The sequence below is a fragment of the Rana temporaria genome, chromosome 10 (assembly GCF_905171775.1).
Source record: "Rana temporaria chromosome 10, aRanTem1.1, whole genome shotgun sequence".
Classification (NCBI taxonomy): domain Eukaryota; kingdom Metazoa; phylum Chordata; class Amphibia; order Anura; family Ranidae; genus Rana; species Rana temporaria.
In genome coordinates, this window is record NC_053498.1 from 22,401,986 (window position 1) to 22,428,058 (window position 26,073).

The 26,073-nt window shown below is 44.0% G+C and overlaps 1 protein-coding gene across 1 annotated transcript; it reads right to left on the reverse strand.

The window, feature by feature from the left end:
• Positions 1-270: 270 nt before the first annotated feature.
• On the reverse strand, positions 271-22,413 carry LOC120916430 (phospholipase A2 inhibitor and Ly6/PLAUR domain-containing protein-like). The gene is made up of 5 exons (XM_040327396.1): positions 22,274-22,413; positions 18,442-18,566; positions 16,732-16,890; positions 5,992-6,144; positions 271-772 (listed from the first exon to the last, which is right to left on the reverse strand). Exons 2-5 carry the CDS (start codon positions 18,557-18,559, stop codon positions 654-656), a joined length of 549 nt encoding a protein of 182 aa, XP_040183330.1. The 5' UTR covers positions 18,560-18,566; positions 22,274-22,413; the 3' UTR covers positions 271-653.
• Positions 22,414-26,073: the final 3,660 nt, after the last annotated feature.

Sequence of the window (26,073 nt, forward strand, 5' to 3'; positions counted from 1 at the left end):
AGAGCTCAGTGAGGAGAGCTATGAGAGCTGATTGGATGGAAGAGACACACCCCCCTCCACACAGCACACAGGGACAGAGCTGAGGTTGTCAATTGACTGGAGCTCAGTCCCTGTCACCTTTTTTCTCTTGGTGTCAGGAAAACTTGTCAAAAGTGATTCATGCTGATAGCAGAGGAAGGAAGCAGCAGACAAAAGTGACACTTAGTGCTCTTAATTGAGACAAGTACATACTATAGAGGGAAATACTTTGTTCATATTTTATGTCTGAGGTTTACAAGCACTTAAAGGTAGATAAGTAAAGTGTAATAAATGTCCAGCATTGGATACTCATTGCTCAACCTGTTCTAAGGAATTGCCCAGTGTACCTGGGACTAGAAACCCATGAGCGGGCTACCTACCCTCACAAATATTAGGCCACATAGAGGACTGGGACTTCAAAGACATGGTAGCACCAGGCCTCCCCCCACTGTCTCAGCAGCACTCTATGGTGGTGGGATGTTGCTCCGCAATGCAGATGCAACCCGCAGCAGACAGAAAACAAGAAGGCGAGAAGAGGCGGTGATCTCCAGCATGCTGGGCAGGATCAATGTAAAGCATATAACTAAATAACGACACAGCTTTGTTAACTCTGCAATCCATCAAACTTTCCTCTTTTAGGTGCAGGTAAGCTTGGCATCGCTACCAACCTCACATCCGGGCAATTTTGAAAGGTCAGTCTTGCATAAATTTCCATCGACACAACCTTTAAATGCATAAAGCTTCTCCACGTCCTCTGCAACAAGGGGAAAAAAAAGATAAAAACAAGAAATGTTGTGAAAGGTATACACTTTTTACACATATTGGGCCAGATTCTCAGTCGAGATACGCCGTCGTATCTCTGCATTGCGCCGTCGTATCTATGCGCCTGATTCTTAGAATCAGTTACGCATAAATATCTGTTAGATCCGACAGGCGTAAGTCTCTTTTTACGCATATTTACGCTGGCCACTAGGTGGCGCTTCCGTCGAATTCCGCGTTGAGTATGCAAATTAGCTAGATACGTGAATTCCCGCCTGGCCGACGCAGTAAAGTTACGCCGTTTACGTTAGGCTTTTCCCGGCATATAGTTACCCCTGCTATATGGTGGCGTAAGTGCGGCGTAACAATGTTAAGTATGGCCGTCGTTCCCGCGTCGAAATTTGAAAAAGTTACGTCGTTTGCGTAAGTCGTCCGTGAATGGGGCTGGACGTCATTTACGTTCACGTCGAAACCAATGACGTCCTTGCAGCGTACTTTGGAGCAATGCACACTGGGAAATTCCATGCGCCGTTCGGGAAAAACGTCAATCACGTCGGGTCACACAACATTTACATAAAACCCGTCCCCCTGTTCCAAATTTGAATTAGGCGGGCTTACGCCGGCCGATTTACGCTACGCCGCCGCAACTTACGGAGCAAGTGCTTTGAGAATACAGCACTTGCCCGTCTAAGTTGCGGAGGCGTAACGTAAATCGGATAATTTACGCCGCCGCTAAGATACGCCGCTGAGTTGGCCCCGCCCTTTGCAGTTATAAAAGCTTCAACTCTTCTGGGAAGGCTGTCCACAAGGTTTAGTAAGAGTTGAAGCTGTTATAGCAGTAAAGAGTGGGCCAACTCAATATTGAACTCTACGGACTAATGCCGCGTACACACGATCATTTTTCGGCTTGAAAAATTTTTTTTGTTTTTCAGCATGTCCAAAAAACAAAGTTTTTCCAACTTCATCATTACAGTACACACGACCGGATCTATCCGCTGGGATTGATCCGCGGATCAGTTCCAGCGGATAGATCCGGTCGTGTGTACATCCGAGCGGACATTTCCCAGTGGATAAAAATCCAGCTGACGGATTTTCAGCAGATAAAAATTTCTTAGCATGCTAAGAAATCTATCCGCTGGAATCCAGTCCAGCGGACTGATCCGGTCGTCTGTACAGACTCACCGGATCAGTAAGTCCACTCCCCTCCCTCGCATGCGTCGTAATGATTCGACGCATGCGTGGAAGTATTTACCTTCCAGGGTCGCGCACGTTGCCGCGTCATCGTCGCGGCGACGGCGCGCCCGCGTCACCGCAGATGTATTCCGCAGGGATTTCGATCTGATGGTGTGTACAGCCATCAGATCAAACTCCGCCAGAGGATTTATCCGCTGGAAACGGTCCGGCGGACCGTTTCCAGCGGATATCCTCTCGTCTGTACGAGGCCTAAAGGGGAAGTTCTATTTGCCTTTGGGCTGCTTTAGCTGATTCCTTGTTAGTAAAAGACGATTCGCGCTTTTTTGTCTGTTACAGCGTGATGAATGTGCTTACTCCATTATGAATGGTAGTTTTACCAGAACGAGCGCTCCCGTCTCATAACTTACTTCTGAGCATGCGCGGGTTTAAAACATCGTTTTAGCCCAGACACGATCATTTTTTACAACCCGAAATACGACATTGTTTAAAACGACGATAAAAAATGCAGCATGTTCGAATTTTTTTTTTGTCATTTTTCAGAAGCCGAAAAACGATGTGAAGCCCACACACCGTCATTTTAAATGACGTTTTTAAAAACTTCATTTTAATTCATGCCGGAAAATGATCGTGTGTACGCGGCATTAGACTTGGATGCCATTAACCACTTCAGCCCCAGAAGGCTGCCAAATGACCGGGCCACTTTTTTTGCGATTCAGCACTGTGTCGCTTTAACTGACAATTGCGCGGTCGTGCGACGTGGCTCCCAAACAAAATTGACATCCTTTTTTCCCACAAATAGAGCTTTCTTTTGGTGGTATTGGATCACCTCTGTGGTTTTTATTTTTTGCTTTATAAACAAAAATAGAGCAAAAATAAAAAAAAGCAATATTTTTTTACTTTTTGCTATAATAAATATCCCCCAAAAATATATAAAAAACAAATTTTTCCCTCAGTTTAGGTGAATGCATATTCTTCTACATATTTTTGGTAAAAAAAAAAAATCGCAATAAGCGTTTATTTATTGGTTTGCGCAAAAGTTATAGGGGCAGATCCACGTACATAGGCGCATATTTGCGTCGGGCATAGCGTATATACACTACGTCGCCGTAAATTACTTTTTTTTTTGGTATCCTCAAAGAATGCGCGCCATAAGTTACGACGGCGTAGTGTATCTTTGGCGACGTAAGGGGGCGCAATTCAAATGGATGTGATGGGGGCGTGTTTTATGTAAATACGTCGTGACCCGACGTAAATGACGTTTTTTTTCAACTGCGCATGCGCCGTCCGCGGGGGTATCCCAGTGCGCATGCTCGAAATTAAACCAGAGCAAGCCAATGTTTACGACGATGACGTCATTCTACACAAATCCCTATTCGCGAACGACTTACGCAAACGACGTAAAAAATTCAACGCGGGAATGACGGCCATACTTAACATTGAGTACGCCTCATATAGCAGGGGTAACTATACACCGGAAAAAGCCGAACGCAAACGACGTAAAAAAATGCGCCGGCCAGACGTACGTTCGTGGATCGCCGTAACTAGCTAATTTGCATACTCGACACGGAATTCGACGGAAACGCCACCTAGCGGCCGGCGGAAAAATGCACCTTCGATCCGACGGCGTACTAAGACGTACGCCAGTCGGATGGAGCCCAGATGCAGTCGTATCTTGTTTTGTAGATACAAAAGAAAGATACGACGCAGGAACTTTGAAATTACGCGGCGTATCAATAGATACGCCGGCGTAATTCTTCTGTGGATCTGGCCCATAGTGTCTACAAAATAGGGGATAGATTTATGTAATTTTTATTAATATATTTTTTTTAATAGTAATGGCGGTGATCAGCAACATTATGGCGGACACATCGGACACTATTGATGCTATTTTGGGACCATTCACATTTATACAGCGAACAGTGCTATAAAAATGCACTAATCACTGTATAAATGTGACTAGCAGGGAAGGGGTTAACCACTAGGAGGGGGCTAGGAAGGGGTTAAGTGTGTCCTAGGGAGTGATTCTAACTGTGTGGGGGCGGGGCTTACTGTGACACAACACTGATCACTGCTCCCGATCACAGGGAGCAGACGATCAGTTTCCTGTCACTAGGCAGGACAGGGAGATGCCTTGTTTACACAGACCCGCGGGACCCGCAGACTCGATGTCCGCCGGTGTCCCGTGATCATGTCACAGAGCTGCAGAACGGGGGGATGCCTGTGCACGGGGAGAAATTCCCAATCGTTTGAATTACGCCGCGGACGAGGAGAATATCCCGGCCAGCGGGACACCAGGACCTGGAGTGTATTTCTACTAAACGTTCTCTACCCCCGCAGGATTGAGGTGCTCTGGTGAATGCATACACAAGAGGGGAGCACAGAATAGTTACCTATTTTGTCTGCGCAAATCATTTTTACAGACTGTCAATATTTGGATTTTTTGGATTTTTTGGGGATTATGGACATTAATTAACGTATATGTTTACAGTTGATGATTTTATGTATATATTCCACTAGCTTTCTATACATTGGTACTCGTTTTTTCCGTTTTTTGTTTGCACACGTCACTTTAATCTGATTGGAGCTTACTCACGGTGTTCATTACAGAGAGCTCCCTTTTTTCATTTATAATCACTGGCCCGGATTCAGAAAGAATTTACGTTGGCGTATCTATTGATAGGCTGCGTAAATTCAAAGCTGCGCCGGCGTATCTTCTTTCTGTATTCAGAAAGCAACATACGCCGAAATTAGGCTAAGATCCGACTGGCGTAAGTCTCTTACGCCGTCGTATCTTAGCTGCATATTTACGCTGGCCGCTAGGTGGCGCTTCCGTCGATTTACGCAAGGAATATGCTAATTAGGTAGATACGCTGATTCAGAAACGTACGTCCGCCCGGCGCATTTTTTTACGTCGTTTACGTTCGGCTTTTTCCGGCGTAAAGTTACCCCTGCTATATGAGGTGTATCCTATGTTAAGTATGGACGTCGTTCCCGCATCGAATTTTGAACATTTTACGTCATTTGCGTAAGTCGTTCGCGAATAGGGCTGTACGCAAGTTACGTTCACGTCTAAAGCATTGACGATTTGTGGCGTAATTTCGAGCATGCGCACTGGGATTCTTTCACGAACGGCGCATGTGCCGTTCGTAAAAAACGTCAAATACGCGGGGTCACATGTAATTTACATAAAACACGCTGACATCATCCACATTTGAATTAGGCGGCTTACGCCGGAACACATACGTTACGCCGCCGTAACTTAGGGCGCAAGTTCTTTCTGAATACGGAACTTGCGCCCTAATTTACGGCGGCGTAACGTATCTGAGATACGTTACGCCCCGCCGATAGGTACACCAATGTATCTGAATCCGGGTCACTATATATAAATTATTAGAGAGGATTGGTTTACAATTCAATCAATCTATCACATAGAGCAGGGCCTTATTCCCCAATCCCCATATGTGTACATATTATCTTTGCAGAAGAGCACCACCTTCCCTTTCTTTGAGTTTTATTTTTTGGGATTTCACCAAGGTGAAATCTTTATACAGGGAGGCAGCAGTTCATCTAAATCCTAATGTTACTCATTTATAAAGAGTAGAGTAAATCAGGGAAATCCTCAGTTATGGCCACTAGATGGAGCTGATGATTATATAAATAAATACCTATTTACTTTGTTCGCCAGCTCCATCTAATGGCCATAATACAATATTTTCCTGATTCACTCTTTGCTGTATGAATTAATAACATTGGACCTAGAGAGAAAATAGCTTTGTAGCGTTAAATGTTGTCCCCATTCGCACAATATTAATGTACTGTACATGCAGTTTTGCAGCATGAGTAGCTCTGTAAATGTTTTTTTTTTTTTAAATATGCCCCTATAGTGTGTTTTTTTTTTTTTTTTGTAGAGACTATATTTTAGAGCAGTAAAAGGGAACATTTGAGGGGTAAAAGGGGACACAGGGACCTAAAATAGGCACAGTCCCTTCAAATGAGGGACAGTTGGGAGATATCTATTACCTGGGCGTTGTACATGGCCTGAGAACTCCAAGCATGTGTTTGCATTGCCGGTACATTCTTTCAGTTCGGTTTTTGAGCATGGGCACGTGTTGCTGTTCTCCACAAAGCAGGTTGGGCATTGATGACCATTCTTGGTTGTGTTGTCTGCCGGAACTTGACATTGCAGAAAAAGTAATTTTAAGAAGGAAGAAAAACATAGTCAACGACCATCAAAAGTAAGAAACTGCTATAATATCTCAATTACATGAATCTGTAGTTACATAGTTAGTCAGGTTGAAAAAAGACACAAGTCCATCCAGTTCAACCATAAAAAAAAAAAAAATATATCATACAATCCCATGTACCCAATTCTATACCCACGGTTGATCCAGAGGAAGGTGACAAACCCCAGCAGAGCATGATCCAATTTGCTACAGCAGGGGGAAAAAATCCTTCCTGATCCCCCGAGAGGCAATTGGATTTTCCCTGGATCAACTTTACCTATAAATGTTAGTACCCAGTTATTTTATGTACATTTAGGAAAGAATCCAGGCCTTTCTTAAAGCAATCTACTGAGCTGGCCAGAACCACCTCTGGAGGGAGTCTGTTCCACATTTTCACAGCTCTTACTGTGAAGAAACCTTTCCGTATTTGGAGATGAAATCTCTTTTCCTCTAGACGTAAAGAGTGCCCCCTTGTTTTTTGTGTTGACCGTAAAGTGAATAACTCGACCCCAAGTTCACTATATGGACCCCTTTTATATTTATACATGTTGATCATATCCCCCCTTAATCTCCTCTTCTCAAGAGAGAATAAATTCAGTTCCTCTAATCTCTGCTCATAGCTGAGCTCCTCCATTCCTCTTATCAGTTTGGTTGCCCTTCTCTGCACTTTCTCCAGTTCCCTGATATCCTTTTTGAGAACTGGGGCCCAAAACTGAACTGCAAATTCTTACTAATGATTTGTACAGGGGCAAAATTCTCTCTCTCTCTCTCTCTCTCTCTCTCTCTCTCTCTGGATTCCATACCTCTCTTATTGAAAGTTGCTTTTCAAAGAACATTAATTTCTCAGATACCCCTAAAGACACATTACATCCAAAAGTAATATTTCAGTCTAGGGTTGTCCCGCTACCACTTTTTTAAGACCGAGTACAAGTACCGATACTTTTTTTCAAGTACTCGCCGATACCGAATACCGATACTTTTTTTTAATCTCATGTGACAGCGGCACATGCGTCAGTAGGTTTTTTTTTTTTTTATCTTTAACAATTTGTTTTTAATTTTTTAAATTTTTTTTTTAAATTTTTTTTTATTTATAATTTTTTATTTATAATTCTTTTTTAAGGGGGGGGGGGGTGGACCGTGTCAGTGTGTTTTTTCTTAATTTTTTTTTATTTTCTACAATATTTTTTTTTATTCTTTTGTTTTTTTATTCTTTATTTTTTTTTTATTTTTTTTCAGCCCTGTTGGGGGGCTTTGGTGAGATATCAGGGGTCTTAACAAACCTCTGACATCTTCCCTTTGAGACAGGGAAAGGGACTACGGACACATGTTCCCCTGTTCCTTTCTCAGCAGCATCAGCTGCGCTGAAAATGAATGGAGTGAAGACAGCGTCTTCTCTTCATTCATAAACTGAAACATTTGTAAACACAGGTTACAATGTTTCAGTTATGTGAATGGACAGAGTCAGTGATCACTGACTCTGTCCATTCGGAGCAGTAAGGAGCCGGATTTACCGGCTCCTACCCCGCTCTCCATCCTAACAATTCCAGGGGTGGAGGAGGAGCACGGAAGGGGAGAGAAACACGGCGGGATACATGGGATACACGGCGGGATGCATGGGATACACGGCGTGATGCATGGGATACACGGCGGGATACACGAGATACACGGCGGGATGCATGGGATACACGGCGGGATGCACGGGATACACATCGGCATACACGGGATACGCGGCGGCATACACAGCGGCATACATGGGATACACAGCGGCTTTCAGCTGCTTTAAAATCAGCGGTGATCGGTGCTTGTAACTTCCCCATGCACTGAGGGGCGTGGTCTGCCAGCGCTGGTGATGGCTGCTTAGGCTCTGTGCTCGTCGGCCAGGGAGAGCAACGGAGCGAATTGAGCCCACCTAATCCAGCCATCCTCACCCATCCGGTATCCTACCACACCGGGGAAGCACCGACCATGTCCAGGAAAAGGATGACGGAGCATCATCCACAGAAACTCACGGCTTTCTTCCTGAAGCCGAGCCAGGTCAGTCAGCCACAAAATGGCGCCGGCGGGACCGCGGCGCTCGAGGCTTACTCGGATCTCCCCGCTGAAAGCCCCGACACACAGGCTCACCTAAACCCTTCCTCATCTCCCGTGCTAAAGACTGGGGAAAATCCTGTCACGGGCAGCCCGGCGAAAGCGCGGATGCGCATAGGCCCAGGTCCGCGGCGCCCCCCCCCCCGCAAATTGAGCCCCCGGCTTATGGACACCTTCCATCCAACCAGGCCTTGAACTGTTCCATGGCCTCATTCCCCACTTCAGGCCAACCAGTGATGGACACCACTTTAAAAGACATGCTGCTATCCCTCCAGACCTCCCTTATGACAGACTTGTCCTCTATTTTCACTAAAATCACAGCTGACATGCATGTCATGGATGATAGAGTGTCCCATCTTGAGAGCAGCATGGAGGATTGTACAGCAACAGTAAATGATCTTGTAGATTCTTATGATGACATGCAAAAAGAACAGACCTGGGTGAGGGCCAAGCTGGCCGATTTGGAAGATCGGTCAAGGAGAAATAATTTAAAGCTGAGGGGGGTCCCAGAAACTGTTCTACCGGCTGATCTTTCTAAATATGCAAGGGAGCTTATGCATATGATCCTCCCAGATGCTTCCCCCAGAGACCTTATAATCGACCGAGTCCACAGGATAGCGAAACCCTCACACCTAGCAGCAACAGTCCCCAGGGACACTTTGATGAGGGTCCACTTTTTCCACGTAAAGGAAAGGCTCCTATCGGCCGCAAGAAACGGCCCGCCATTGCAAGCCCCCTTTGAGGGAGTACTGCTATTCCCTGACCTTTCTAAGTACACTCTACAGCTCAGAAGGCAACTGAACCCGATCACCAAAGGCCTAGCCAACCACAACATACCATACAAATGGCGGTACCCGGCTACTCTGCTTGTATCCAGAAATGGCGCCAGTCATGTGATCCAAGACCTACAAAAGGGCCTACGCCTACTCCACACCTGGGGCATACTCTTGGAACCACCATTAACACAAACAACTCCGAAGGAACAACGACACCCTCGCCCAGCACGTCGCAATCCTGAAATCCACGATGAAGAACCGGAACAAATGTCCTGAATTCCCATGGGCCTCTATATCTACATTTCAGAGTCTCTCCCTGGCTCTCAGCTTTCTCTTGTTTTTGTTTTAGTTTGTTACAGCCGACGACTAACTTTCCTATCCCCTCTCCAGTGGTTTAGTTGGAATTCTCATTCCTCTACTCCATAGTAGATCCGTAGGTGGGCACACCACCGCTAGTTCACCCTATTTGAATTCCAGTTTTTCTTGCTTAATCAGTTTTGTTACTAAATGTGTTACCTCTACAGCTACTACAATACGAGTGCAGGGACCTGCACTACGGAGATCTACACTTGAAGGTGACCTCCACACCGTTCTTTAGTAAAGTCGACCGGACCAACTCAGACTCTTCAACGAACTGTAAGTGACTTCCCTTCTCATTGTGCACACACAGCTGATCCCTAATGGCGATCAAGATCTTGTCCCTCAACGCTAATGGGTTGAACCACCCGGCAAAAAGACATTCCTTATGGAAAACAGCGGTAGATCTGAACTGTGACATACTATGTGTCCAAGAAACACATTTTATCTCTACCGGGGCACCTGCCTGCACCAATAGACATTTCCCTCATACATTTTCGGCCTCCTTCACTTCCAAAAAAAGAGGGGTGTATATAGCTATTAGAGATTCTGTGAAATTTCTTCTGAAACATGTTGAACTAGACCCTGACGGCAGATACATTGTACTTGTATGTAATATGAATGGCAATGATTACACTCTGGTTAACATATACGCCCCCAACGTCAAACAGATCAAGTTCCTTCGCAAAGTAATGAGAATTACACTCCCGCTCAAACAAGGGCGCCTTATCCTCTGTGGAGACTTCAATTTAGTGCCGGAAATCCTCCTGGATTCCACCACAGCCTCTAAACGCAGAGAATCCCCTCTTAAAAAATTTATCACCTTGCATGATCTGTTTGACGTTTGGCGGTGCTACCATGGCTCTGAGCGTGACTACACGTACTTTTCTCCCCTCCACAAAACATATTCACGTATTGACCTGTTTCTCACTGACAAATGGCTTCTGCAGTCGGTCAGCGCATCTGTGATCCACACCACGACCTGGTCGGACCATGCCCCCATAACTATCAATATTTCTGACTCACAACCAGTAAGACCTACCTATGTCTGGAGAGCAAACAACTATGTTTTGCAACACCCTTCCTTTTCTCCGGAAATCTCCGGTCACTTAAAAGAATACTTTGACACTAACACGGGCTCTGTGCCCGATCCAGGCGTGGTGTGGAACGCGCATAAGGCATTCATTAGGGGCGTACTGATTAAACTAAGCTCAGTCCATAAAAAGAATAGAACGTTAAAAATAGATGCCCTGATAACACAAATAGACTCCTTGGAACGACTCAACAAAGCCAGCCCAGACCCGAACACTTCCGCACGTCTAATGTCCCTGAGACAGGAACTTAGACTCCTTTTACTGCAGTCCTTTGAACGTGCCCAACGGAAACTAAAGGCGTCCTCTTATTCCACATCCAATAAAGCGGGTAAAGTCCTGGCACAACGCCTTAAAGGGAGGAGGTTAAAAAATAAAATCGACCACATCTTTCATCCGCATACGAAGAAACAACTTACGAACCCGCAAGCAATCGCTGATGCATTCAGCGCTTACTACGGGGACCTGTACAACCTGCACACCGACCCAGACACGCACCAGCCTACAACTACCGAAATAAACGACTTCCTTAGCCACATCAAACTCCCATCCCTCACCTCAGATCAGTTGTCCAAACTAAATGATCCCTTTACCATTGCAGAAGTTGTAGCTACCATCAACTCACTGCCTTCGGGCAAATCCCCTGGTCCTGACGGCCTCACAGGGGAGTATTATAAACAATATGCTCACCAACTAGCGCCAGCACTGACCAAGCTATTCAACACCGCGGCCATTACCTCAAACTTCCCGGCAGAATCCCTACAAGCTCTCGTTGTAACCTTACCCAAACCGGGGAAGGATCCGACGACGCCCCAAAATTTTCGTCCAATCTCACTGCTGAACCTAGACCTTAAGATCTATGCGAAAACGATAGCCACGAGACTTCTTCATATCATGCCTCTATTGATCCACAGGGATCAATCGGGCTTCACCACCGGGAGACAGGCATCCGATGCTACGAGACGGGTTATAGATATACTACATCATGCTGAGACTAGTGGAACGCCTTCTCTGCTCCTAGCCTTGGACGCGGAGAAGGCGTTCGACAGGATCCACTGGGGTTACCTCAGGAATGTCCTCCAGAAATTTGGCTTTCAAGGTCAAATTCTTAATGCCTTACTTGCACTGTATACAACCCCGTCAGCACGTGTGTTCTCAGCGGACATGCTCTCCCAGCCATTTACCATATCGAATGGAACTAGACAGGGATGCCCCTTATCCCCGCTGATCTTCAATCTACTCATTGAACCACTCGCGGAACACATAAGACAAAACCCAAATATTACTGGATTCAACATAGGACATATTTCCCACAAGATCAGTCTATTTGCAGACGACGTAATCCTGATGCTGTCCAACCCATCTTCATCGCTGAAGGAGGCACAAAACACCCTCCAGTGGTTCAGCAGAGTATCCTACTACAAAGTTAACGCCAACAAATCATTTATACTTGACTTAGGGCTAGACGCCACCACAAGAAACCTCCTGCAAACACAATTTCCCTACACATGGGCGGATCACGAATTATCCTATCTTGGGGTTCAACTGACAAGATCCACCAAACAACTATTCAAATGTAACTTCAAGCCCCTCCTAGCTACACTCCAAACTGAAACTCAAAAACTGGCAAGACACGAACTCTCCTGGTCAGGGAGACTGGCTGCGTTTAAAATGATGCATCTCCCCCAGCTATTGTACTTGTTTCGGACACTCCCCATACCCATCCCATCGTCCTACTTTCACTCCCTTCAAACTATCTTGAATAAACTACTGTGGCAAGGCAAAACACCAAGGTGCGCTAAACAACTACTCACCAAACATAAACTAGCCGGTGGAGCAGGGTCCATCGACTTTAAAGAATACTATTGGGCAGCAATACTTGCCCAACTTAAAGATTGGTTTCTTCCTCGCCCCCTTACACTTTGGGGACAGTTGGAATCCACGGCGGTCAAACACCGCACACTAAGAAATTGGATTCTAGGGGTCCCACATGGATCGCTAGTCTCTGACTCACTTCCCCCTACGATGAAAGCTTCGGCTTCGGCCTGGAAATTTCTGGTCCAACAGGGTGAAATGCATACACATCAGTTTCAACCTCCTCTCCCACTAACAGTCCTAGAACATTGCACAGAAAACCTCAGACTGTCTCATTGGACGTCTTCTGGTATACACCACATACAAGACATCTTTTCCAACACCTCTTTGCTCACGTTCCCTCAGATACAAGAAAAATTTAACCTTGGATCTGCGGAACTCTTCACATATCTTAGGGTTAAACATTGTCTCTCTCAGATACCCGAGCCATGCTATTCCATTCCTCCTAAAATATGGTCATTTTTGAATGACGTAGTATCCACACAGAAAGGAATTTCCGTTTTCTATGATGTGTTCCGCCAAAAAAAAATGTTCACCAAGGCTAAGCCTCACGACCAGTGGGACATAGACACAGGGCAAACGCTTACTGAAACACATTGGCGCTCCGCGCTCAAATCCGTATACAAAGCCACACGCAACGCGACGCTGTGGGAACTCACAATAAAAATCTCTCTCCGCTGGTACCTCACACCCGCTAAAATAGCTAAGTTCGGTAAAGATATCCCCGACTCCTGTTGGAGATGCAACACGACCAGGGGTGACATTTTCCACATTCTTTGGACGTGCTCATGTCTCAGACCATACTGGACAACCATGTTCTATATTTTATCGGATATCACAAACACCACGGTATCTCCCTCCCCGGCAATGGCACTACTCAACATGCATATTGACCTGATCCCCTGCAACATGAGACTGGTAGTCACCAATATATTGCTCGCAGCTCGACTGTGTATAACTAGACTATGGAAGGACACCCATCCCCCGACGATTGATAGTGTTATTGACTTGGTAAACCTTCACTACAACTACGAGCTGACAATGGCATCCGCTACGGGAAGGTATACTGAGGCACAAGAGAAGTGGCGGCCGTGGTCCAACTGGACCGGGGCGGCGACCTTTCTGTGACCCAGACATCTGTTTCGGTCCACATAAATCTCCTGGTCGCTCTTTAGTTCGGGTTATTTTAACTCCTATGCACCTATTGGGGATCTGTAAGTTCTCTCTCTCTATTGAAACACGTGATTTTTGCATTGTACTCCTACAAAAGATTGTAACCTGTTACCATTCTTGTACCGTCTTGACGGAAAACTGGAATATGTTTTTGAGCGTTCTGTTCATATATCTGTAAAAAAAAAAAAAACCTAATAAAAACTATTTACAAAAAAAAAAACTTCCCCATGCACTGATCATCGCCGACAGTACAAGTATCAGGTGAAGCATCGGGAGCATTTGCCCGAGTACAAGTACTCGGGCAAATGCTTGGTATCGGTCCCGATACCGATATTAGTATCGGTATCGGGACAACCCTATTTCAGTCCTAAGTAGAATCTCCTGTGTTGTGTCCTTATCACTTAAGAACTCCCCATGAATCTTCCCTTTTGTAGTTTCTGGCACCATGGCCATCTTAATAGCATCATGGGCCCCTGGGCAAAGTAATGCAGTGGGGCCCTTACTAGCCTGCCCCAATTTACACACCTACTTCCAAGAAAAAGTCAAAATAGTTGATAGAATTAAATTATTATTATTATTTATTAGTACGTTCAATAAAATAGATTTTAGACAATTAAACATGCCATAAGTGAAAGACTAATCAACACAAAGGGCACAGTACAGGGGGGAGGCAGAAGGGCACAATACTGGGATCAGGAGGGCACAGTACAGGTTCCAGGAAGCTGCACAGCTCCCCATCCCAGGACAGTTTAATAAAAAGTGTGACTGTCCCATCAAATCTGGGACAGATTGCAAGTATGATTTAATGCAAGATTTTCATGGGACCCCCATGCACCTTGGGCCCCTGGGCAGTGCCCAAGGGTGCCCATGCATTAAGACAGCCATGTCTGGCACTTTTCTGCTGCTGCGAAGCTCGGTGGATCTTCAGAGGGAGAGCCAGAAAAGGAGGCGTGGGGACGGTAAATATAATATACTTAAAGAGTCACTAAAGGAATTTTTTTTTTTAGCTAAATAGCTTCCTTTACCTTACTGCAGTCCTGGTTTCATGTCCTCATTGTTCGTTTTTGCTTTGATGTTGCTGTAAATCCTCTCTGTTTTGGACACTTCCTGGTTGCCTGTTTCCTGATAACCACAGTACTGGGAGATTTCTCACGGTGGTCACTAATCAAGGAGGTGTGATTATTGTGTGTAAAACGAAACTGGATTGGTGCTGAGGAGTTTTAGACAAAGTATCACTGCTCTCTATTGGCTGACTGCCCTCTAGTGGCTCTCTGTACATCAGAGAACCAGCAAACAACAGCAAAAACGAAACTACACTGCAGGTACATTATATGATTGTTTTTTATCTATTTTTAATCATTTTTAAAAGGAATCAGTTAACTATTATGTCTCTATGCCCTGTAAACAGTCATTTCAGCTAAAAAAAAGTTTTCCTTTAGTGACCCTTTAATGGCCCCTTCCTTTCCTTAATGAATACAGCGAGTGACTGGTAACGATCACTCACTTTGTTCATTTATAACTGAAGCATAGTAAACTGTGTTTGGGAAGCCCTTCAAGTTGGCAACAGGTCTAGGGTCTGCAAAACCCTCATCGCTATAAGTTGGTGATGAACTCCACCATCTCCTTCAGTCTTGCCTTGTTGTACAGGCTCCCCACCCCCTAAAGGCATTGATATTCGCAAACTTCTCCTAACAGATGCCCTACTGCTTGCATCAGGGCTGTGGGCTCTTGAGAGGAGAACTGAGGCAGGGTGTTGTGATGTGTTCAGGGAGCCATGTACAGCACCCTATACCAGTCCCTCCCACCAGCCATGATCTGCCTGCATTGCACAGAGACCCAGTGATGACATCACTAAGTCTAAAGTTTGGAATGCAATACAAACTGAGGGGCAGATCCACAGCGCGAGTACGCCGGCGTATCTACTGATACGCCGGCGTACTTTCAAATTACCCGCGTCGTATCTTTAGTTTGAATCCTCAAACCAAGATACGACGGCATCTGGGTTTGATCCGACAGGCGTACGGCTTCGTACGCCTTCAGGTCGTAGATGCAATACTTTGGTGTCCGCTGGGTGGAGTTCGCGTCGTTTTCCACGTCGGGTATGCAAATTAGCTATTTCCGATGATCCACGAACGTACGCGCGGCCGTCGCATTCTCTTACGTCGTCTCTAGTCGGCTTTTTCCGGGGTACAGTTAAAGCTGGTATTTTGCGGCGTATAGTTAGATTTGCCATGTTAAGTATGGCCGTCGTTCCCACGTCGAAATTTTAATTTTTTTTTTTTTTGCGTAACTCGTCCGTGAATCGGGATGGACGTAAGTCACGTCTAAGTTTAAAAAATGACGTCCTTGCGACGTCATTTCGCGCAATGCACGGCGGGAAATTTCAAAACGGAGCATGCGCAGTTCATTCAGCGCGGGGACGCGCTTCATTAAAATGAAACACGCCCCCTAATCGCTGATTTGAATTCCGCCGCCAGAAATACACTACGCCGCCGTAACTTACGGCGCAAAATCTTTGAGGATTCGAAAGAACGCCAGGTAAGGTACGGCGGCGTAGCGTATCTCTGATACGCTGCGCGGATCTAAATGTATGTGGATCTACCCCTGAATGTTTTTATTATTGATAAAGGGAGAAAGAAGCACAAAGGGAAGGCGAAATATAAGCAAATTAAACTTCAGCTATAACTTTTCAATCTTCCAGGTTAAAAGACCCTCAACATAATATTATCCAAAAAACAGATGACATCTAGTGGCTGAAAGGAGTCACTGAATTTGGTAGAGTTGGATAGGTGGTGAGTACTGCAGCCAGAATTTTTTTTTTTTCTACTTATACCTAGGTGGGGGTCATTCCTTTAAAAAAAGAGCTAGTGCTTAAAGTAATCAAATACTCTATGTCAATCAAACCAAATGGAGCTTGCTGATTGGAGAAAAAAAAAACATCAAAGTATTCCCATCAGCAAGCTGCTGCTACTTCATTCTCTAATCACATTGTTGGCCAAGCTTTATTGTTTGACTGCAGCAGGAAAATGTAAATGGTCCGAACCTGGCTACATTGTCTGGCAATGGTGCCGGTATTAGAAAACTAAATAGAATTATGACTATTTTAGCAGGTAGGGATATTTTAAACTGTGCATTCAACTGTTTGCATACAATCACACTTAGAAAAGTCACACTTACTTTTGAGCCCATTTGAATTGCATCCATCTTCAAAGCAGCATTCTGAGTACAGGGACAATATCAATTTAGTACAATCTAATTTCATTGGTTCTGGGCGGCAAACATTCTTGTTAGCGGCAGGCATACATCTCTTTCTGACTATAACTCTGTTATCATTGCCTAAAGGAGGAAAGAAACACAGCAAGTCATTAGAAATGTATAATGCTATATACAGTATTATGGTCATTATTATGGACTAAAAAAATAAAAAATTATTAGATAATATATCTAGTCAGGTAAATGTTAAATATTGCAAATTAACAGTTTTCATTCCTCTTTTAAGCCAGCAGGTGGAGCTTTGGACAGTTTTTCACATTGTCCAGTCTCCCCCTTTGCGTCTTTCTGTATTTTATAATGTTTAACACCTTTTTATTTCGAATTTGCAAAATAAAGTACAGTGTACAAATGTAGTTCTCAAAGTGAACATAAGCTTACTGAGTATATAAGACAATACACAATGGGGTGGATTTACTGAAGGCAAAAAGATTGTGCACTCTGCAAGTGCAGTTGCTCCAGAGCGTAGTAAATGAGACAAAGCTTCACTTTTGCAAAGAATACCCAATCACGTGAAAGAAAAAAATTGTTTTTTTGCTTGCACATGATTGGATGATGGAAGTCTATTTGCTTTTAGTAAATCAACCCCGTAGTGGTCAACTAATTTAACTCCAGAGTTGGGCTGTAAAGTGTATTTCCACTTTTTCAGCCAAATTGGGATCAAACCTTCCTTTTACCAAAACATAAGCTAAAAAAATGCTGGTTACCTTTGTAAGTGCCTTTTACTTGCTTAACCCGCTTAAAGACTGCCCACGCCATATATACGTCGCCATATATGCGTCGGTAGAATGGCACGGACAGGCATTATCACGTACCTGTACGTGGCCCTTTAAATACCTGCCGTGTGGTCACAAATGCGCCGCCGCAGGCGGGCTCGTGACCCTGCCGCCTTCCCCGTGAGTCGGACCGCGGGTCCCGCGGACTCGATCACCATGGGGATCCCCGCGATCATCTCTCGAAGGTATAGAGCGGGGAGATGCTTGTGTAAACAAGCATCTCCCTCCTCTCCCTAGTGACAATGACACTGATCTCGGCTCCGTGTTCTCGGAGCAGAGATCAGTGTCATGTGACACAGAGCCCAATCCCCCCTACAGTTAGAAACACAACGCAGCACCAAAGCACCACCTAGTGGTTAACCCCTTTACTGCCAGTGTCATTTTCACAGTAACCAGTGCATTTTTATAGCACTGATCGCTATGAAAATGACAATGGTCCCAAAAATGTGTCAAAAGTATCCGATGTGTCCGCCATAAATGTCACAGTCAACGAAAAAAATCACTGATCGCTGCCATTACTAGTAAAAAAAAAAAATTATAAAAATGCCATAAAACTATCCCCTATTTTGTAAACGCTATAACTTTTGCGCAAACCAATCAATAAACGCTTATTGCAATTCTTTTTACCAAAAATATGTGCCGAATCGCAAGTGCTCTGGCCATTGAGCAGCCAAATCTTCTGGGGCTGAAGTGGTTAAAGGGCAAAATGTTGAATCTATTTGATACTCCTATACTGTAAGCTCATCTACATTTAGGTCAAGGGAACAGGAATTTTCTTGACTTGTACATGTCTTCGTAATGTACAATTTACAATATTTTTAGACGTGTCTTTAAATCTTACCTATCCTGCTGGATTCTATTTGTGTTGCACAGAAATCATCATCATTTTCACACTGCTGCAGAACACCCTGACAGTCAGTGTTTTCTTCACCAAAGACTTTGCATGTGAAGCAGCTCATGCACTGCCTAGAAAAGAAAAGTGCTGCGTGTTAGATGGCACAAGACATGCCTAGAAATTCACAAATTAAATATTTAGACTTCAGATCTGCTTGTCTATCCCTATATGCATCTAACATCATCAAGAAAGCCCGGAGCCAGGAGCACAGTGACTCAGAGTAGGGCCCACATGACTGGGTGAACAGTAGAATTAACTATTGCTGCTAGGGGGAGAGGGGGAGGAGAGAGGAGGACATAAAAGGGGCTGTTCCCGCCCCTGGGCACGCACAGCGCGCTGAAAAGTTCCCACCCACCCTCCCTTGTTTTCGTATCTTGTTTGGTCATGTAGGTCATGTTGTATGTCAGTGTTGTGTCGTGTATGTTGGTTTGTGTTTTGCTTGTTTCATCCATAGGTTTCAAGCAAGGTTGTCGTGGCAAGCGTGGTTTTTGTCTCTGCGGGTGAAGGAGGGGAGCCGGAAAATAAGGGAGTTAAGGACCTGTCGGTTGACAGGAAAAAGGATGGTGCCCGATAACGGAGGTTACCTGGAGGGATCGGTTTGGTGCACTGGCGGTCGGGAGGGTCTCTGAGCAGCCTCGGCCTTGAGGCCTGTCAGAAGGGCACGAGAGACGCAGTGGCAATTGAGGAGTTCATTGTATATATATTGGAGTGAAAATATAGAGGCGCTAGGTAGTAGTGTGAGAACACTAAGAAATATTATGCATGAAATACCTAAATATAAATGAGTGAGTATGAAATAAGAAATTATATAAATAAATAATAGTGACCACGTATAACAAAAATTAACCACAATAATTGTTAAAAACAATCAATTAAGAAGATTTGCACAGTATAAAGTGAAAAATGTGATAAAAAATATATAGAAATAAAATAGAGTCCATATATATATAAATGATGAATCTTCAATAATATAGACAGAAGATCTTCCACCTTCACCAAGATATAGAAAGACCACCAAAAGTGCTCATGGATGGCACCTTACCGCAAATAATGGACCACTTTAACTAAAAAGAGGTCAATTAGGCAGATTGGAGAAAATTTCCCAGGCTTAGATCCCTCAGTCTCACAGTCTTGATAGCGCAACACTCCACGCCACATGAGGTATTAAAACAAGAGAAGGAAAAATCGCCATAGAATAATATTGTTTTTATTGTATAAAACAGAAGAACAAACGCCAAATGGCCTCTTACTTGATGGGGTGCCTAGCCCCGGCACTGAGGTTGAAGCGTGAGTATTAAGGGGAGATGAGATGGAGTCCTGTCAACCGGCATAAACATGCAGAGCCGCAATTGCGTGGTTGGCGTGCGTTCCACCCTCCAAGATTGGAGAACCAGCAGGACCAGGAAGTGGGTGGGTAGAGCGTGACCTGTAAGCCTCGACGTACGTTTCGTGATGACTGTCACGTCGTCAGGAAGCATCGAGTGACATCATCACGAAACGTACGTCGAGGCTTTACAGGTCCACGCTCGACCCACCCACTTCCTGGTCCTGCTGGTTCTCCAATCTTGGAGGGTGGAACGCACGCCAACCACGCGATTGCGGCTCTGCATGTTTATGCGTGACAGGACTCCATCTCATCTCCCCTTAATACTCACGCCTTCAACCTCAGTGCCGGGGCTAGGCACCCCATCAAGTAAGAGGCCATTTGGCGTTTGTTCTTCTGTTTTATACAATAAAAAACAATATATTCTATGGCGATTTTTCCTTCTCTTGTTTTAATACCTCATGTGGGCGTGGAGTGTTGCGCTATCAGACTGTGAGACTGAGGGATCTAAGCCTGGGAAATTTTCTCCAATCTGCCTAATTGACCTCTTTTTAGTTAAAGTGGTCCATTATTTGCGGTAAGGTGCCATCCATGAGCCTTTTGGTGGTCTTTCTATATCTTGGTGAAGGTGGAAGATCTTCTGTCTATATTATTGAAGATTCATCATTTATATATATATGGACTCTATTTTATTTCTATATATTTTTTATCACATTTTTCACTTTATACTGTGCAAATCTTCTTATTGATTGTTTTTAACAATTATTGTGGTTAATTTTTGTTATACGTGGTCACTATTATTTATTTATATAATTCTTATTTCATACTCACTCATTTATATTTAGGTATTTATGCATAATATTTCTTAGTGTTCTCACACTACTACCTAGCGCCTCTATATTTCACTCCACTGTTTAAAATTGCATTCATGTAATTTCACAGAGAGCAGCTTGGTTATATTTTTATTTATTTATACAATTTTTCACTTTATTTAATTAAATTTTTATTGGCGCGAGATCTTATTTCCAATTGTATATATATGTTTATATATATACAGGGTTTGAGTTTGTGTATATATATGTTTATATATATATATATTGTTACAGTTACAGGCTTTCGCCGGCGGAGACCAACGTCAGTTAGTTAGAGGACAGGTGTGTTTTTTACGTTAAAATTGTTAAATTATTATCTTTAATAAAAATAAGGCTGCTACGGCCTATAATTTTACCCAACAACTGGTGTGGTCTCCATTTAATGGGAAGAAGGTTGGGTTTGGGTATTGTGGGGTAATAGTACGGTTAATTGCACATCTGTTATACCATAGTCAAGTGATATCATCAATCTTACTAGCATAGTACACACAACCTACAGAGCTTCTGGAACACCCAGACACATGACTGAAGACTCCATCCCTCCCAATGCTCTTTGAAGTCTTCAGGTTTCCAGCTCCAATCCAGACTTACAAAATCTAGAGAAAACTTAAAGCATAGTTTTCTCTGCTCACCAATTTTTTGCTGGAACTTCCCAAACTGCCTCTTTGAGAGCCCTGTGTCCATTTAACCCACATTTTCACAGAGACATGGGCACCCTCACAATATATATATATATATATATATATATATATACTATTGCTGTATGATATGACATGCCTGGAATTAATTCATGCCACCTTGAAAAGTTGCTGCAAAGTTACTCCACTCCAAAAAACAAAAAAAATACTGGGCCTAATCCTCAAAAACCCGGCGCAACGTAACTTTTTCCATTTAAGTTACACCGCCGCAAAATCTCTAACTAAGTGCCCGATCCACAAAGCACTTACCTAGAAATTTTGAGCAGTGTAACTTAAATCCGGCCGGCGCAAGGCGTTCCTCTTCTCCAGGGGGGCGATTCCCATTTAAATGAGGCGCGCTCCCGTGCCGGCCGTACTGCGCATGCTCGTGACGTCATTTTACAGATGTGCATAGCGCGAAATTATGTTACGTTGGGCTTTGTGGATTGCGACGGGACAATAAAGTTGCGTCGGGTAAAAAAAAAGATACGGCGCCAAAAAAAAATTTTTAAATTTAAAAAAAATCGCGTCGCTAGCAAGAAAGGTCTGTTTTTACAAGGTGTAAACAGTTTACACCTTGTAAAAGCAGCCCTAATTTTGCGTTTGCAAAATAAAACTTACGGAGAAAAAACGAAGCTGAAAAGCTTCGTGGATCTCCGTAAGTGCTAATTTGCATACCCGGGGCGGCATTTCGACGCAAAATGCCCCCAGCGGCGGATGCAGTACTGCATCCTAAGATCCGACAGTGTAATTCAATTACACATGCCGGATCTTCTCCCTAACTATGGGAAACTGATTCTGTGGATCAGTTCCATAGTTAGGACCAGGGATACGACGGAGTAACAGCAGTTACTCCGTCGTATCTCTTTTGAGGATTTGGCCCACTGTTCTCAGTACTTTCTTACCTGTAGCAATCACGCCACTGAAGATTAAGAAGGCAAAGATGCAATTCATGATTATGGAAACGGAAATTCCGATTTGTAGGTTGTTGAGTTGGTAGACAGGTCTGCTCTCTCTGGTGTACTGGATATCCATGGGATTGATATTTATATTATTCAGAGTGCCCTGTAATGCCAAAATGTTTAAATTCTTGGCAAAAGCCATAGTATCTTATTTACCAACTGGAAGAACGTTTTATTTAATTAACCAGTGACGTGCAAAGTTCGAACACCTGTGAGGAAGTTGAAAGCATTGGAAACCTATTAACTTCTGAAGCAGACAGCTAGTCTTCCCAAGTACAATTTGTACTTTGCCCGAGGCAACTGGATCATCAAATGTTCTGTAGATGTCATACTGGAGAAGGTCTTCAGAACTGGATAATATTATTAATCTATGTGATAATATAGGTGGGGGTCTCTGTGTCACCAATGGTGGACATGGGCTTCCTTAAAGTAGAATCAACCCCAATCACTATAATCCCATGAAAAAAACAATTACAAAAGTTGCTTTTAATCTTTTTAAATCTGCAGCTTTCATTAAAAAAATAACCGGTGATACAGCTATAAAGGTTGTTGATCGTGTACTTCCTATTATGGGGGGTCATCTGTATCCCACTTGGGCTCCTACATTGTCACCTTGTCAGGTTTCCCCCCTGCCTATATGCTATCGAGTAGCACATTGGGGTCGATTTGCTAAAGGCAAATTAACTGTTCCCTTGTACTTTGCAAGATAATGTGCCCCAGAGTGTAATTAATGAGGTAAGGTTCTACTAACTAACCATCATTCAATCATGTGCAAACAAACATGCTCTTTTTTCTGAAAAGTGTATAGGCCCAAAGGGGACAGTAAGCGGAGTTTTAGCCACTTAAGTACCGCCAAACGCCGATATACATCGGCAGAATGGCACGGCTGGGCACAGGCACGTACGGGTACGTTGCCCTTTAAGTGCCCAGCTGTGGGGCGCGCGCACAACCCGGTCTGAAGCTCCGTGACCACGTCTGTGGACCCGATCATTGCCGGTGTCCCGCGATCGGGTCACAGGAGCTGAAGAACGGGGAGAGGTGAGTGTAAACAAACCTTCCCTGTTCTTCTCTGTGGCAGTGTCACTGATCGTCTGTTTCCTGTTATAGGGAACGACGATCAGTGACGTCACACGTCCAGCCACTCCCCCTTACAGTAAGAATCACTCCCTTAGGGCGCACTTAACCCCTTAGCGCCCCCTACAGGTTAACCCCTTCACTGCCATTGTCATTTTCACAGTAACCAGTGCATTTTTATAGCACTTTTCGCTGTGAAAATGACAATGGCCCCAAAAATGTGTCAAAAGTGTCCAATGTGTCCGCCATACTATCACAGTCACGGAAAAAAATCGCAAAAAGGGGCCAGTTCCTTTACCTGCATAATGGTCCGGGTCTTAAGTGGTTAAGGTGCAAAAAAATCAAAGAATTAATTATACAAAGAATACAAAATGTATTGATACATAAACAGTATAAAACGACTTATACAATTAGGGCTATAGATAGCCCAATAGTCATATTAAAAAAGAATAGTTGCCTCTACATGTTTCACCACAAACGTGGCTTCTTCTGGAGCTTTTGTAGGACCTTTATTTTAAAACATTACCACCGGTTGAATGGTCATGATTCCGGATACTCCCCAAGACTCACCAAGAGGTCCAATGGGGGACGTCTGTGCCACAAGCGTGAAAGGGAAACAGTTGCCCTAGAGTTACACTTTTTATTTCAAGAAGTTTTGGCAAATCGATTGATCAATATTTTAAATGTCCCCATAAACAAACTTCATCCATTACCAGCATAATTTAAGGTGCGTGTACCCTCCAAGCGTTTCCTTTATTTCCCTTTGCCACCGTTGCTTGACTCAGTGTCTGAGAATGACACCATATACCCAGGGAGGATCAAAGAAATTGAGATCAAAGTGTATTTGCTTTGGAAGAATAAATCACCTCTAACGTTGGGTTTCCTACGTGTGTGGATGTTGCAGGATTATGTAAAACTATTAGAATAGTTTTTACATTTTAGAATGGGGTGCCTAAAGACTGCCCATAAGTTTGAAGGGTGCCTTGAGATTGTCCATCATTTTTAACCACTTGACAACTGGGCACTTAAACCGCCTTAATAACCAGACCAATTTTCAGCTTTCGGTGCTCTCACATTTTGAATGACAATTACTCAGTCATACAACACTGTATCCAAATTAAATTGTTGTCCTTTTTTCACACAAATAGAGCTTTCTTTTGGCGGTATTTAATCACCGTTGGATTTATTTTATTTTTTTGCGCTATAAAAGAAAGAATACTGAAAATTCTGTTAAAAAATGAATTTTTCTTAGTTTCTGTTATAAAATTTAGCAAATTAGTAATTTTTCTTCATAAATTTTGACCAAAATTTATACTGCTACATATCTTTGGTAAAAAATATGTACAGATTGGTGCATATTATTTGGTCCTTGTGAAAGTTATAGAGTCCACAAGCTATGGTGCCAATATCTGCAAATTGAGTACTGACGGCCTATCTTATTTCTGAAATTTTGAAAGGCTGCTGTGAAGTCAATGGCCCAGATTCAAGAGGCTATTGCGCCCGCGCAACCATAGGTTGCGCGGCGCAATAGCTGTTTTGCTCCCGCGTAGCGAATGCCCCTGATTCAGGAACATCGCTACGCGGACTGCAGCCTAGGATATGACAGGCATAAGCCTCCTTATGCCTTCATATCTCAGGCTGCATTCTTGCGTTGTCCGCTAGGGGGCGCGGCCATTGTGATCGGCGTATAGTATGCAAATTGCATACTACCACCGATTCACAAAAGTTGCGCGGGCCCTGCGCACGCAAGGTACGGAGTTTCCGTACGGCGACTTTAGTGCAAGGTTGCTCCTGCTAATAGCAGGGGCAGCCAATGCTAAAATATAGCCGCCCTTCCCGCTCGTGAAATTTAAATTTCACGTCGTTTACGTAAGTGATTCGTGAATGGCGCTGGACGCCATTCACGTTCACTTAGAAGCAAATGACGTCCTTGCGACGTCATTTGCCGCAATGCACGTCGGGAAAGTTTCCCGACGGAGCATGCGCTGTTCGCTCGGCGCGGGAGCGCGCCTAATTTAAATGATTCTCGCCCCCGGCGGGATCATTTACATTAGGCGCCCTTACGCCGGGCTATTTAGCATAGCGCCCGCGCAATTTACGGAGCTACTGCTCCGTGAATCGCAGGCAAATCAAAATATTTGCGTGGGCGCAGAGCAAAAATCGTTGCCCTTTGCCCACGCAAATATTGCGCGGATCTACCTGAATCTGGCCCAATGTAGGTGAAAGTTGGTAGTTGGTAGTTTGCCAGAGCCCTGCTCAACAAGATGTATTAAAGTCCACTATGTATATGGTATGGTATGTCTACCTTTGGCAAGGTACCCCCACATGTTGAGGGCAACATGTCAGAATTTGCCTGGGTGCTCCAGAACGCCTGAAGGTGCTCCCTGCATGTTGGGCCTCTGTATGTGGCCACTCTGTGTAAAAGTCTCACACATGTGGTATCGGAGAAATAGCAGAATGTGTATTGGGGTGTAATTTGTGGTATGCATATGCTGTGTGTGAGAAATAACCCTAACATGCCAGAAAAGTACAAATACCCCCCAAATTACCCCTTTTTGGAAAGAAGACATTCCAAGGTATTTAGAAAGAGGCATGATGAGTTTTTTCTTTCAAGTTGTCATTTTTTCCCACAATTCTTTGCAAAATCACTTTTCTCATTTCTTTTTTTT